The sequence below is a fragment of the Mastacembelus armatus genome, chromosome 7 (assembly GCF_900324485.2).
Source record: "Mastacembelus armatus chromosome 7, fMasArm1.2, whole genome shotgun sequence".
Lineage (NCBI taxonomy): Eukaryota > Metazoa > Chordata > Actinopteri > Synbranchiformes > Mastacembelidae > Mastacembelus > Mastacembelus armatus.
The window spans coordinates 26,658,103-26,670,720 of NC_046639.1; the positions used below are offsets into that span (position 1 = coordinate 26,658,103).

General features: G+C 45.2%; 1 protein-coding gene across 1 annotated transcript in view; it reads left to right on the top strand.

Annotated features, from left to right (window-relative positions):
• The first annotated feature begins 307 nt into the window (after positions 1-307).
• cntn3a.2 (contactin 3a, tandem duplicate 2) overlaps positions 308-12,618 on the top strand; it is a 34,874-nt gene continuing 22,563 nt past the window's right edge. Inside the window, exons 1-4 of the mRNA XM_026332706.2 lie at positions 308-714; positions 3,159-3,289; positions 3,984-4,119; positions 6,427-6,602. Of these exons, the coding sequence (XP_026188491.1) occupies positions 3,235-3,289; positions 3,984-4,119; positions 6,427-6,602 (367 nt within the window). The 5' untranslated portion in view covers positions 308-714; positions 3,159-3,234. The remainder of the gene's footprint in view (positions 715-3,158; positions 3,290-3,983; positions 4,120-6,426; positions 6,603-12,618) is intronic.

Genomic DNA, 12,618 nt, shown 5'->3' on the forward strand with positions numbered 1-12,618 from the left:
TTTAACGGAAAATATAACTCCCCCATATCGCCCTAATTGTACCGCGGTATTTCACGGTATTTGTTTGTTTGTTTGCTTTGTTTGATTTTTGTTTGTTTGGTTTGCTTTTTGCACAGCTGTGGTTTTAACGCAGGGGGGCGCAGTTCTCCTCCAGGTGCGTCTTCCCCCCTCCTGCACCTTCCCATCGCAGCGCTGCTGTTGTGGCTGCTCCGTACAGCCCACTTCTTCTTCTTCTTCTTCTTCTTCTTCTTCTTCTCCTTCTCCTTCTTCTTCTTCTTCTTCGCAGGGGATGCTGACTTGATGCGCATAATAAATAATCTGTGCAAGATTCCTTTCCAGACCCAATTCAGACCTGCATGCGTTGGATCCAAGAGCGCAAACACGGGCGAGAGCCGAACCTCTTAACTGGGGATGTTTCAAATGTGATTCGCACGGCAAACAACGTGGGTGTTGTGTGTGCTGGTGTGTGTGTGTGTGTGTTTTGGTGGGGAGTGGAGAAGAGGCAGAGCAGCGATATGAAACGCGTGTGTTTATGCGCCCTGCGATACCCGTTATCTCTGACTGACCACCGGCTCAACTACTTCACCTGTAAAAACGACCTTGCGATTTTGACCGAAATTTCCTAACAAGGTTTCCATGGCGGACCAATCTGTCGCTTTTCCCGTGATGGTTGGATTTAGTTCCTGCTGGTCTCAAGATATTTCAAGATAAGAGGTAAGACACATAATATATAGCCCATCAACGCGCTTTGCAATTGGGAACGTTCACAAATACAGAAAGCTGAATTATTTACACTGTGATATTTGTATGATAAAATATTTATTCACTCTTAACGGGCTCGCATCTCGGCCTGTCTTGCCACGCTATCTCGACATGGCCCATCTATCTTCCAGTGTCATTTATTTGATTAAAAAATGTTTATTTAAGGCTGGAGCAGCCTGACGTGCCCTGCAAGCTGCGGCCAATTCCTCCACAGCGTAGACTGGTTTTAGAGAAACAAGCACTTCTTGATGTATTTTTTAAAATAAAGAATTGCTCTGAGACCCTGTAATGCTCTTCTTAGTTAAACTGAATCAGAGATGTACTGACGTTTGTCACATGTGGTATTTTAGCTTCTAAATGTTCCTGTGGTTTCTGTCTGATGGTGCTACAGACATACACTTTACCTCTCTCAGAAATGTATAGTTATGTGGGCAACACGTTTTAGGGACAGGTTAGGGTGGACTTGCATACACGCTGTTTGTATGCACCTTCTGACCCAAAAGAAATCAATGACTTTCTTCCAAAGCCATGAAAAGGTGAAAATATACCCTTAGCAAACCTTCAGAAGTGTTCTGGTAACAACTGGTCTTATGCCTACTGAGATTTAGCAAGTGAAAAAGGTGCACAACACACTCACACACATTATTTATACCCTAATTACATGGTGTTATGGAATATCTGGGATGAATTCAGCCCAGGCTTTAAAAGTACACTCCCAGTCCTTTCAGCTGGGCTATTTGTTCAACCAGCATCTTACTTGGATGCAGGCAGAGTGTGATGGAGGCTGTGGCTGTCGTGATTATACTTTTTTTTTTTTTGTGGACTCTTTTTGATTGAGAGTGATTCACCGTCTCACCACCTTCTGTCACCGTCATAGCTTCGTTATAAGTGCTAGCTGAGATTGTGTGTGGTCTCTGTGTGTGCAGGTGTGAATGTGCAATTGTAAATAATTTATTAGCTCTGAAAAAAAGAAAGAAAGAAAGACATGGCGTCAGCTGTACATGGTGCCATTCCTGACAAACCCCCATTAAAACCAAGCCATAATATGCACTGTCAACAATAGTATAATACCCACGGACCTTCCACATACCAATCCTCAATTCTGAGGTGCCAGCCTATCTGTGAGGTATGGCATGCGGGACTCTTCTTGAGCGGAAGCGTACCAATCCAATTTTGCAGACTTTGAGGGTAGAAAAATGCCTGAGCAAACATGAAAGGTAGAGAAGAGAATCCTGGCTGAGACCCCATGTGTTTGATTTGACATCCAGGCAACTGACAAACAATTAGACCCTCCATAAGTAGTGCTCTGAACCAGTCTCGCCAGGGATTAGGCCACAAATGAGCCACACATCATGGCTTATGTCTTCTAAATGGAAAGTGAGTGAATGTGTGGAGGCAAGGTGCTATATGTGTTGTACACAGTGAGTCTGGTGTGTAGGTGTGTGTGGGTTGTGTGACATTTAGCAGATTGGTGTTATTATCTGTCTCTGCCCTTAATATATCTTGAACACCTCTTGAAGAAATGTCTTTGTGTGTGTGTTTCTGGGTGTGTAGATCCGCTTTTTTATGTGCATGTGTTCATGCAGGTGCACACTAATGTACACAGATCAGCATATATATATATATATATATGTATGTAATCTGCATGTGTAACTGCTGTGTTATTGCTGGTTTGCCATTTGTGGATGTTTGACATTTCATAATTGCATCATTACTCGCTCAGTCTCCTCCTGCAAGAAGCGGGTGCATCGCAATTTGTAACACATGCTTCGAGCAGACAGACACTTGCCCTTGATTATGGACCTGGGTGGAATGGCTTCCTCATCAGGCTGTCTTGATTCACCCCAGCATGTGGGGAGACACATGCTGCTGTGGGTGAATCTAATTGATTGGATGGCACCCAATTCCCAGGTCCAAGTTTCCTCAGGCAGCCAGAGAGTGAATCCATCCAAGTGAAGGATGAGCTTAGGCGTTGGTCGTTCCCCTAATAGATTGGCATGGGCTTCCTCCCATATGCCTCTGGTATCACCCTCCGACATCTCTGGTGCAAGTCGTTCACACCGCGTGGCACAAACTGAACCGTCTGGATTTTCATTGATCAGAAATGTGGGAATGGACACAAGAAACGACATCTTTTATCTAACGCCACATTTGTTTTTTTAACATAGTTATATGAATTGAATTGATAAATAATTATTATATGAATTTCCACTTGGGGATTAATAAAGTTTCTTATCTTGTTTTCTTGTTTCTTATCTTTCCACTACTAAAGTGTACACTTCCTCTGTATTCTGGTGGCAGGTGATGAAAAGGCATACCGGTAATAATAAGAGCGGAATAAATATGTTGTGGTTCACTGAGTTTGGTATTTTACAACAAAATTCTCGCTCCAACAGGTCAAGCTCCCCTCTCTCTCCTGTGCCATTTTAAAGCTTATTGGATGAAAGTCTCATTTGCCCTTGGCTGCCAAAGATGACGTTGCCATGGATACAGCTTCTACTGTTATCAGTCATCGACTGCCTGGCAGGTAAATCACCTTTTTATATGAGTAATGATTCTTTCAAGTTTGGACATTTACAGTTGCGAGATGATAGCTGAAGAGCTGAAAATCATGTCAGTGTCAGAAATGATAGGATGGCCAAGGTTTAAAGGAACACTGCTTAGTATTGACTTCCATTCACAACACAGACACAATACATTCAATCTTCTTCACCCCTCTCTGACTGTAACCTGATGGGGAGACATTTGCTTCTCTTTCATATTCCTTTCCCAAGCACTTAGAAAATGTAAGCCCAAATTTAGTTAATTCACAGCACATTCAAAATTACCTTTACTTAATATACTATGGTTTACCAGTGATAGATTTTTTTTTTTTTTTTTTTTTTTTTTTTTTAAAATCTAGGCTTTTTTATTCTATTTTATGAAAATATAATTATGGTGTCCTGGAACAGTGGTACATACTTAGGTGTTGTAATTTTTTTTAAGTTAACTAACTCAGAAAAGTCTCAAATTTATTTTACCTCGAGTGTTGAGTCGTGTACTGAACCGTTTCCCATGTTTAGTAATGTCAGACTTCCCGTTTTGAAAAGCCCGCACCTGTTAGACCCAAATATCCTTCTTCCTTTAGAAGAACCGGGAATTAAGCAGGCCTGGAAGTAATGACAGTAAAAATGGTAATTTTTTCTGCCTTTACACTCAGGCTGTTACTGTTTATCTATCAGATTGTCTGGACAGTGGATCATACCATGGTCCAAGATGGAGGATGGAGCCCAGTGACTTGTTCATTCCTGTTGACTCCATAGAAGAAGAAGCTACTCTGACCTGTGATGCTAAGGGAACGCCGCCTCCTCAGTACAGGCAAGACCTTAAGACCGTGTTCAAATGAACATATGTTTAAGCATGTAGATAACAATGTGGCTCATTATTTCAGGTTTTTGAAGAAAATGTATGCTTGATTATTTAAACAAGTTAATTTACAAATAACTGGTTTATAATTCAGTAACTACTCTGTAGTTTAGCAAGTTACCTTCACCAGATATGACTATATTCCTAATATTAGAATACTGTAAATCAGGATTTGTAAATTCGAGGAATAGGGAAATGTTTTCTCCCCTTGACACATGCACTGAAAAACACTGAAATGCATGCAGACACTCTAAGCAGTGGTATCATTATGGCTTTACTAATTTATATTGACTAACACTCTGCCAAGTTGCCTTTTGTCTCACCAGATAGTATCTTAGTGACAAACCTGTAGCATCTTAATGATCGCGTCCTCTTATAAAACGCCACGAGACCAGTACAGGTTGCTAGACACCAGTTGGCACTAACAGGCATTGATTACCAGTGTCTTTAGTGTTCAGCAGTGGAATTACTGCAGCACAAATGAGCCCAGCTAAGGTAGTGTGGAGTATGTACGCTCATTATTTCAGGCTTTTCACATTCCCCACATAAAACTAGGTATTTCCATGTAGTGATTAAAGGTGAGATGAACATGTTTAATGTGGTGTCTTGTCAAGTTGACTGTGCTAGGCTCTGCATGCCCTCAGCACCTCTCTGGCTCCTCTCTTGAAGTGTAAATGGGCTCACACTGATCCCTCCCCCTTCTTCTCTTTTCTCCCTTTTCCTTTCCTTTGCCTGTCCTGTCACTCATAAAGATAGTCTTTCATCGTATGCGAACGGTAGCAGCATAATAACTTATGAGAGAAAGCTGCCTCTTATAGAGAAAAGCATCTTCTTATAGCAGGTCATAGAAGTGATGCCACATGAGTTGTTTTTATCTAAACACAAGGTGACTTTTCTAACTGTTACTTGACCTGAGGTTTGAAGCCAGTGGCTCAGGACTTGCAGGATCATCCGGAATACTCAGGTTTCTTTGAACTCAGATGGTCAGATAATGTGTGCTCACAGAGTAATTTAGTTTAGGAATTGCTATCACCTGCCCAATGTTCAGGACACCGCTGAGCAGCAAGGACACTTCAGAATAGGGCGAAAAGAGGAGAAATGGTGATGCAGGGATAAAGAGCTAAATGCAAGCACTTAAACACACACAGACATGTATCACCAGCATCATACAGACAATCTGGCAAACTTAATATTCTTAAGAAGTAGCAGCATTAAGGGAAACACATACAGTGATACAGATTTATACGCTAAGTCTGAAGTGACAGGTTGAAAATATTCTCTAAGAAATTATTTTCAAGGATAGACTTGGAGATGTTTGGAAAGATGGCCTTCACATCCTAAACTGGTATTACTAGCTGGTATTTATTGCCATGTCACTGAAGTTGGTTTTCATCTAAGACAAACAAAAAACTATACAGAAAAAGTGACAAAGTGCCAAGTAGTCCAATACATACTGGTACCAGTTTTGGTGGCAGAGAAAGATTTTTTTTTTTCTCACTAATAACACCCTTGTGAGGCACTTGCCAAGTGCTAATGTTTTGTCCTAATGACAAGACAAAGGTGGAATAATATCACATTATGTAAAGATAATGTGACAGAGAAGAAGTGATTATGGTTAGACAAATGATAATATCTAGGTCGGCTTCTAAAACCTTTATCTTCTGCTTCACTTAAATAGCAGAGGACAGCTTTGTGTATGATACTCTCTCTAAGATTAAACTTTAATGATCCCTGTGGGCAAAAATAGGAGAGCTGCAGCATCAAATAGTGATATAGCAAAATAACGAAAACCTGAATAAAAACAAAAATACAATATATATATAATGCATTTTAAGGGTGATATAAAGTCTTCACCAATATCACTATCAGTTGTTAAACAACTAACTTATGGACATTGCCACCTTATGTATTACAACATTATTGGATTAGAGTGACACAATGCAACACATTTATCAGGGTACGTTACAAGATCTCTGTGTGAAACTCTCTGTAGCTTTGTTTGTTAGGAAAGATGAAGCATGGCAGAAAGGAATTAATGGCACAAATCATAACTGTAAAGTTCAAGCTGTTCAACACATCAACCTGCAGGCCTGTGAATTCCCCGACACAAGCACAAATAAAGAGTATATTATTCTAACTTCAACTGAGTCACCGCAGTGAGTTGTGTTCTTCACTCACCTCCTGTCAGACCACCTGGGTTGGTAGAAAGAAATGGACAGTGCGTTTTGCCAGGGACTGATGGTGTCTTTGCCCCCACAGATGGTCATTGAATGGGACTCTCATAAATCTGGGCCTGGATCGCCGGCGGCGTCTGTCTGGGGGCAACCTCATTATAAGCAATCTGGACCGCTACCAGGATGTAGGGATATACCAGTGTATGGCTTACAACACTGTAGGAGCTATTCTGAGCAGGAGAGCAAGTCTACAGTTTGCCTGTAAGTTACAGTTAGAGTTTCACTTTTTTCTATGAAATGGCCACATGCAGTATTTGTCCGAGTGCTGCACTGTTAGTGTAAAGCTGCATTAAATGTTAAAGTAACACAGGAGCAGTGTGAGTTTGGTGATTTTTCTTAATATTATAGTCTCACACTAGGAATGCTTGCTTCACTTTGTGTTACTTAGCTCAATCAAAATCATTGATATTTCATTGGATGCACTCTGGAATAAAGTAGTCAGCCAAAGTCAGCTTGAAGGGCTTGAAGAACTGAAGCCTAAATTGGATTTTTACTTTGATTGGAACATAATATGTTCAACATTGCTTCATATCTCATCTGCATGGGCACAAACAATAATAATAATGTCACATCACATATCTTCAGTAGTGAAACCAACAAACATGTCTCAAGAACTCAGTACTTAATATTTAGTTGTTACAGTATGTACTATGTTTATTGAAGGTTCTTTTCATGCAGATCACAATACATCTTTTCACGCCCACACTTTGTGATGGTATCTTACATAAGGATATTTTTTATTTTGTTTGTCATGCTTTTAAGATAGGCACTGCTGAGATTGGTGGTGCTCAACCATGTAATGATATTTTTAACAGCAGTGTGTCTTTGTACGAAAAATGTCTTGGCCACACTGGATAATCTACACACATTGATGTTTAAGAAAATATGCAATTTTTACCTTCAAAAGAACATGGTCCCCAATGAAAAATTGTGAATTATTCAGAGTAACCCAGAGACAGATGCATGTGGATTTTTTTGGACCCTATCACAAGTAACACACTGGAAGTCACATGTAATCATATGTAATACACTTATTTTTATCAGTATTTTTATGTAATATCATGAGATACCGTGGTGGTTTGCCTTATTTGATTTGAATGTGATGTAATTGTACAATAATGGGCAATGGTTATCTTTTTACTTGGTAATGCTCAGGTTTGGATTGCAGTTTTTGTCATAACTATGTGAGGTGTGGTGTAGGATCTTGGTTCCCCACACAGAACACTCAGGAACGAAGTCAGAGGTACAACAACAAAATAGTTTATTTATGTCCAAAAGTCAGTGGTGAAATAATCCAGCGGTTATGGCCGGCACGGGCGCTTAAAACGATGAATCCAGGAGATGGCGCTGTGGTCCTTCCTGGGACTAATGCTTGCAGCAATCACAGGCACGGACCTCTACCCCAGGTCTCCGAACCGTCCTCACCAATGCTTGGAGTCCGAAACAAACAAAGAAAGGAAAAGAAGTTGGTGAAAGGAGTTTAACGAGTAACGCACCTGTTCCTTCTAGTAGAGGGTCGGGTGCCGTTCTCGCCTTGGCTGGGTGTTCAACCGTCAGCGGTTTTCCCCAGGTCTCTCTTTCTCTATAGCGTGGGCCCACAGGAGATCCCGACCACCTTCCACTTGGCGTCAAGTCGCGTAAGTGTTAGCGCAGGGTCGAGAAACGAAACTCACAATGGGATGGCAGCAGACAACCTGGCAGCTCCCAGGTGAAATTCATTAACTAATGAGTCAGAGTGCTGCAGCTCTGGCATTGCAGAATCCTGTTGACCTTTCAGCATAAAACTCCCTCATCGGAAGTTTTAGCCCGGGACGTCACAGTACCCCCCCCTCAAAGGGTCGACTCCCGGCGACCCACCCGGTTGGTCCGGGTGAGTCCTGTGAAAATCACGAACCAAGTCTTTATCAAAGATGTCACGTCGAGCGACCCAAGACCGCTCCTCGGGCCCATATCCCTCCCAGTCAACCAGGTACTGAACACCCCTTCCCCTCTTACGAGACTTCAGCAGTTTCCGTATAGTAAAGACTCGCTCACCATCAAGCATACGGACTGGTGGGGGCCCAGCGGGCGGAGGGGACAATGGGCAGGAGTTCACTGGTTTCACGCGGGAGACGTGAAAGGTTGGGTGGATCCTCATGTGTGCAGGTAACTGGAGTCTTACCGCTGCAGGATTGATAATCCGAATGATGGGGAACGGACCAATAAAACGGGGTTTGAGCTTGGGCGAAGCGGACTTCAGTGGGATGTCCCGTGTAGACAGCCAGACCCGTTGTCCCACCCTGTATACCGGAGCCGGTCTCCGTCGTCTGTTTGCCTGTGCGGAATAGGAGGACACAGAATGTAGTAATTGCTGTCTCGCCTGCCGCCAAGCAAGATGACAGCGGCGCACCGCCGCAGCAGCGGATGGCACAGAGGTCTCCAGATCCTGGTTTTCAAAAACGGGTGGCTGAAAACCGGACACCACCTGGAACGGCGAGAGTCCCGTGGCCGCGGTAGGAAGGCCGTTGTGGGCATACTCAACCCAAGTCAAATTACTCACCCACGTCTCCGGGTGGTGAGCACACAGAATTCTGAGACCGTTCTCTAATTCCTGGTTCAACCTCTCCGTCTGGCCGTTCGACTGTGGATGAAAACCGGAGGAAAGGCTCACCGAGATGTTCAGCAGCTTGCAAAACTCCTTCCAGAATCTGGCGACAAACTGAGGACCCCTATCCGAGACAATGTCCTGGGGCAAGCCATGTAACCGGAACACGTGGTCCGCCAGAACTCGAGCCATCGCCGGTGCAGACGGAAGCTGGGGGAGAGGCACAAAATGGACCATCTTAGAGAAACGGTCGCAAACGGTCAGAATCGTGGTCATACCTTGTGACTTGGGAAGTCCCGTGACGAAATCCAGTGCTATGTGAGACCAAGGGCGCCGAGGAACTGGTAAGGGGTGAAACAGGCCGGCCGGGGCCTGGTGGGATGCCTTCGCTTGGGCACAAACGGAGCAGGCATGAACATACTCCGTGGCGTCCTTGCGCATCGTTGGCCACCAAAACCGCTGCTTTAAAACTGCCAGTGTTCGGGACACCCCCGGGTGGACGTGCAGATGTGAGTCGTGACATAATCCCAGGGCCCTTCTCCGAAGCTGGGTTGGGACAAAAAGGCGGCCAGCTGGGCAGGCGGCCGGACCGGCGGAACCCGTGGCCCGTATAACATCCTGCTCCAGAGCGATTCGCGCTGTCCCCAAGCGAGTCGCAGTCGGCAGGATGAATTTCGGACCTTCCTCCTCGTCCACCGATGCATACAGTCGAGACAGAGCGTCCGCCTTGCCGTTCTGGGTACCTGGACGAAAAGACAGTTTAAACTGGAATCTTTCAAAGAATATCGCCCAGCGAGCCTGGCGTGCATTCAACCTCTTAGCTGTCCTCAGGTACTCGAGGTTCTTGTGGTCAGTTAACACAGTGAATGGGTGCCGAGCTCCCTCCAACCAGTGGCGCCACTCCTCTAATGCCAGTTTCACCGCCAACAACTCCTTGTTCCCCACGTCGTAGTTCCGTTCAGAAGAACTTAACTTCCTCGAAAAAAAAGCGCAGGGATGAATCTGGGAATCCACAGGGTCCCTCTGTGAGATCACGGCTCCCACTCCCGCGTCTGACGCATCTACTTCAACTATGAACGGTAAGTCTATGTTAGGAAACTTTAGAATAGGAGCCGTAGTAAACAGGTCTTTGAGGAGTGCAAAGGTCCTTCGAGCCTCAGGCGACCAAACGAACCGCACCTTGGACGAGGTAAGGCGATGCAGGGGTGTAGCTATTCCACTGTAATCCTTAATGAAGCGTCTATAGAAATTAGCAAACCCCAAAAAACGTTGTAATTGCCTCCTAGAATTGGGAACAGGCCAGTCCCTGACTGCTCGCACCTTATCCGGGTCCATCGATATCTCACCCGGCTGGATCACGAACCCTAGGAAGGAGGTCAATTTGGTGTGGAACTCACATTTCTCCAATTTTACGTACAGGCGGTTCTGCAGCAACCGCTGTAGCACCACCCGTACGTGGTGGATGTGTTCGGTCTCAGAATTGGAGTACACAAGGATGTCGTCTAAATAAACAAAGACGAATCGGCCTAACATGTCTCCGAGTACATCATTGACCAAATTCTGGAAGACAGCCGGGGCGTTGGTGAGTCCAAACGGCATCACGAGATATTCGTAATGACCGGAAGGGGTGTTAAAGGCAGTCTTCCACTCATCCCCCTTCCTTATTCGCACCAGGTGGTAGGCATTCCGTAGATCTAACTTAGAGAAGATCTTGGCGTCCTGTAACAGCTCGAACGCGGAAGCCAATAAGGGAAGAGGATATCTATTCTTCACTGTAATCTCGTTTAGCCCTCGATAATCTATGCATGGCCGTAACCCTCCATCCTTTTTATCAACAAAAAAAAACCCCGCCCCCGCAGGGGACTTAGATGGTCTTATTATGCCAGAGTCAAGAGACTTTTGAATGTAATCCTGCATTACCTCCTTCTCCGGTTGGGACAGGGGGTACAATCGACCCCGAGGCGGAAAAGTTCCCGGGAGGAGGTCGATGGCGCAATCATAGGGTCTATGTGGTGGCAAGGAGGTGGCTTTGTCCTTGTTAAAAACCTCCTGTAGATCATGATACACTGCAGGAACCGCTGAGAGATCTGGTCGATAGTCCATCTGCGGAGGGGAGCAAACGGAAGTCACAGCATGCTGTAAACAGTTTACATGGCAAGACGGACCCCAGCCTGATATCTTCCCTGTTCCCCAATCAATAAGAGGGTTGTGTTGTTGAAGCCAGGTAATCCCTAGTACTAACGTTGGTGCAGGTGTGTTGATTACGTGGAAGGGTAATGTCTCTTGATGGTTATCTATGGCCATGAATACTGGTTTAGAAATGTCTCTGATGTAGTGCAAGGTAAGATTATTGAGAGACCTCACCTCCAAGGGACGAGGTAAGGGAATAGTCTCTACCCCCAATCGGTTGAGTAATGACCGGGAGATAAAATTAGTGTCAGCCCCAGAGTCAATGAGTGTCTCCCACCTTAGTTGTCGTGGAGGTGCTCCAATGGTGACAGTAGTGAGGTATCGGCGGCTCGGTTCTAGGTCCCGATTCAGATTCTGGCTCAGCGAGATTCCCTCATCTCCCGCTGAGCCTGCTCTTTTGCTGGGGCGGTCTCCAATGCTCCCTGATTGGACCCAACCTTTCGCAGAGGTCTCCCTCGTCGTCTGTGTGTAATTTCACTGACTCTTCCGCGGTCCCACTGCATAGGTTCCAGCTCATCTACCTCCTCATCCGCGTCACGCTTAGAGTCGGGCGACCTCCACCTGCCGAGCGGTCGTAGAGTCATCCGGTGCTCCGCTGACCTCTCCTGATGACGTTGGTCTAGCCGAGTAACAGTGTCCATTAAGGAGGTTAAGTCGGTTGGGCGTGGTTGATGAGCTAGGTCATCCTTTAAACGTTCACTCAGCCCAAGGTAAAAATGGTCATATAGTGCGGCCGAGCCCCATGGGCTCTCCTCTGCCAAAATCTGGAATTGAACGATATACTTCCTCAACGATCCATTACCCTGCTTCAGTCGTGCCAAACGAGTGGTAGCCTCGACCTCCGGTCGAACAGGGTCAAAAATCAGAGAAAGTTGCTTGCTAAACCTCTCAAAAGTCTCACAAAAGGTGGCTCTACGCCTCCATGCGGCCGTTCCCCATTTAGCGGCTTCACCGCCCAAAAATGATAGGACATAGGCCACTTTGGCATGTTCTGTAGGGAAGCTGGATGGTTGCATGGAAAAATTTAGTTCACATTGAGTCAAAAAAGTACGGCTTACCCCGACCTCGCCGTAATATCGTACTGGAGGTGCTAACTTCAGCTCCGCCTTCTCACCAGAGCGCATCGTAGGCGGCGAAACCGGAAGGGGAACCGCTGCGGGGTCCGGAGCGGGCAGGCGTTGCAGTAACCTGGACATCTGTTCCGTCATTAGATCCATCGACTGGGAGATCCTTAGCAGTTTATCCTCATGGGCCATTAAGGCGGACTCCACTCCAGATCTCCAGGGATTCTGAGTAGAGGACCCTTGATCCAAACTTTGGCCAGGTTGTTCTGTCATAACTATGTGAGGTGTGGTGTAGGATCTTGGTTCCCCACACAGAACACTCAGGAACGAAGTCAGAGGTACAACAACAAAATAGTTTATTTATGTCCAAAAGTCAGTG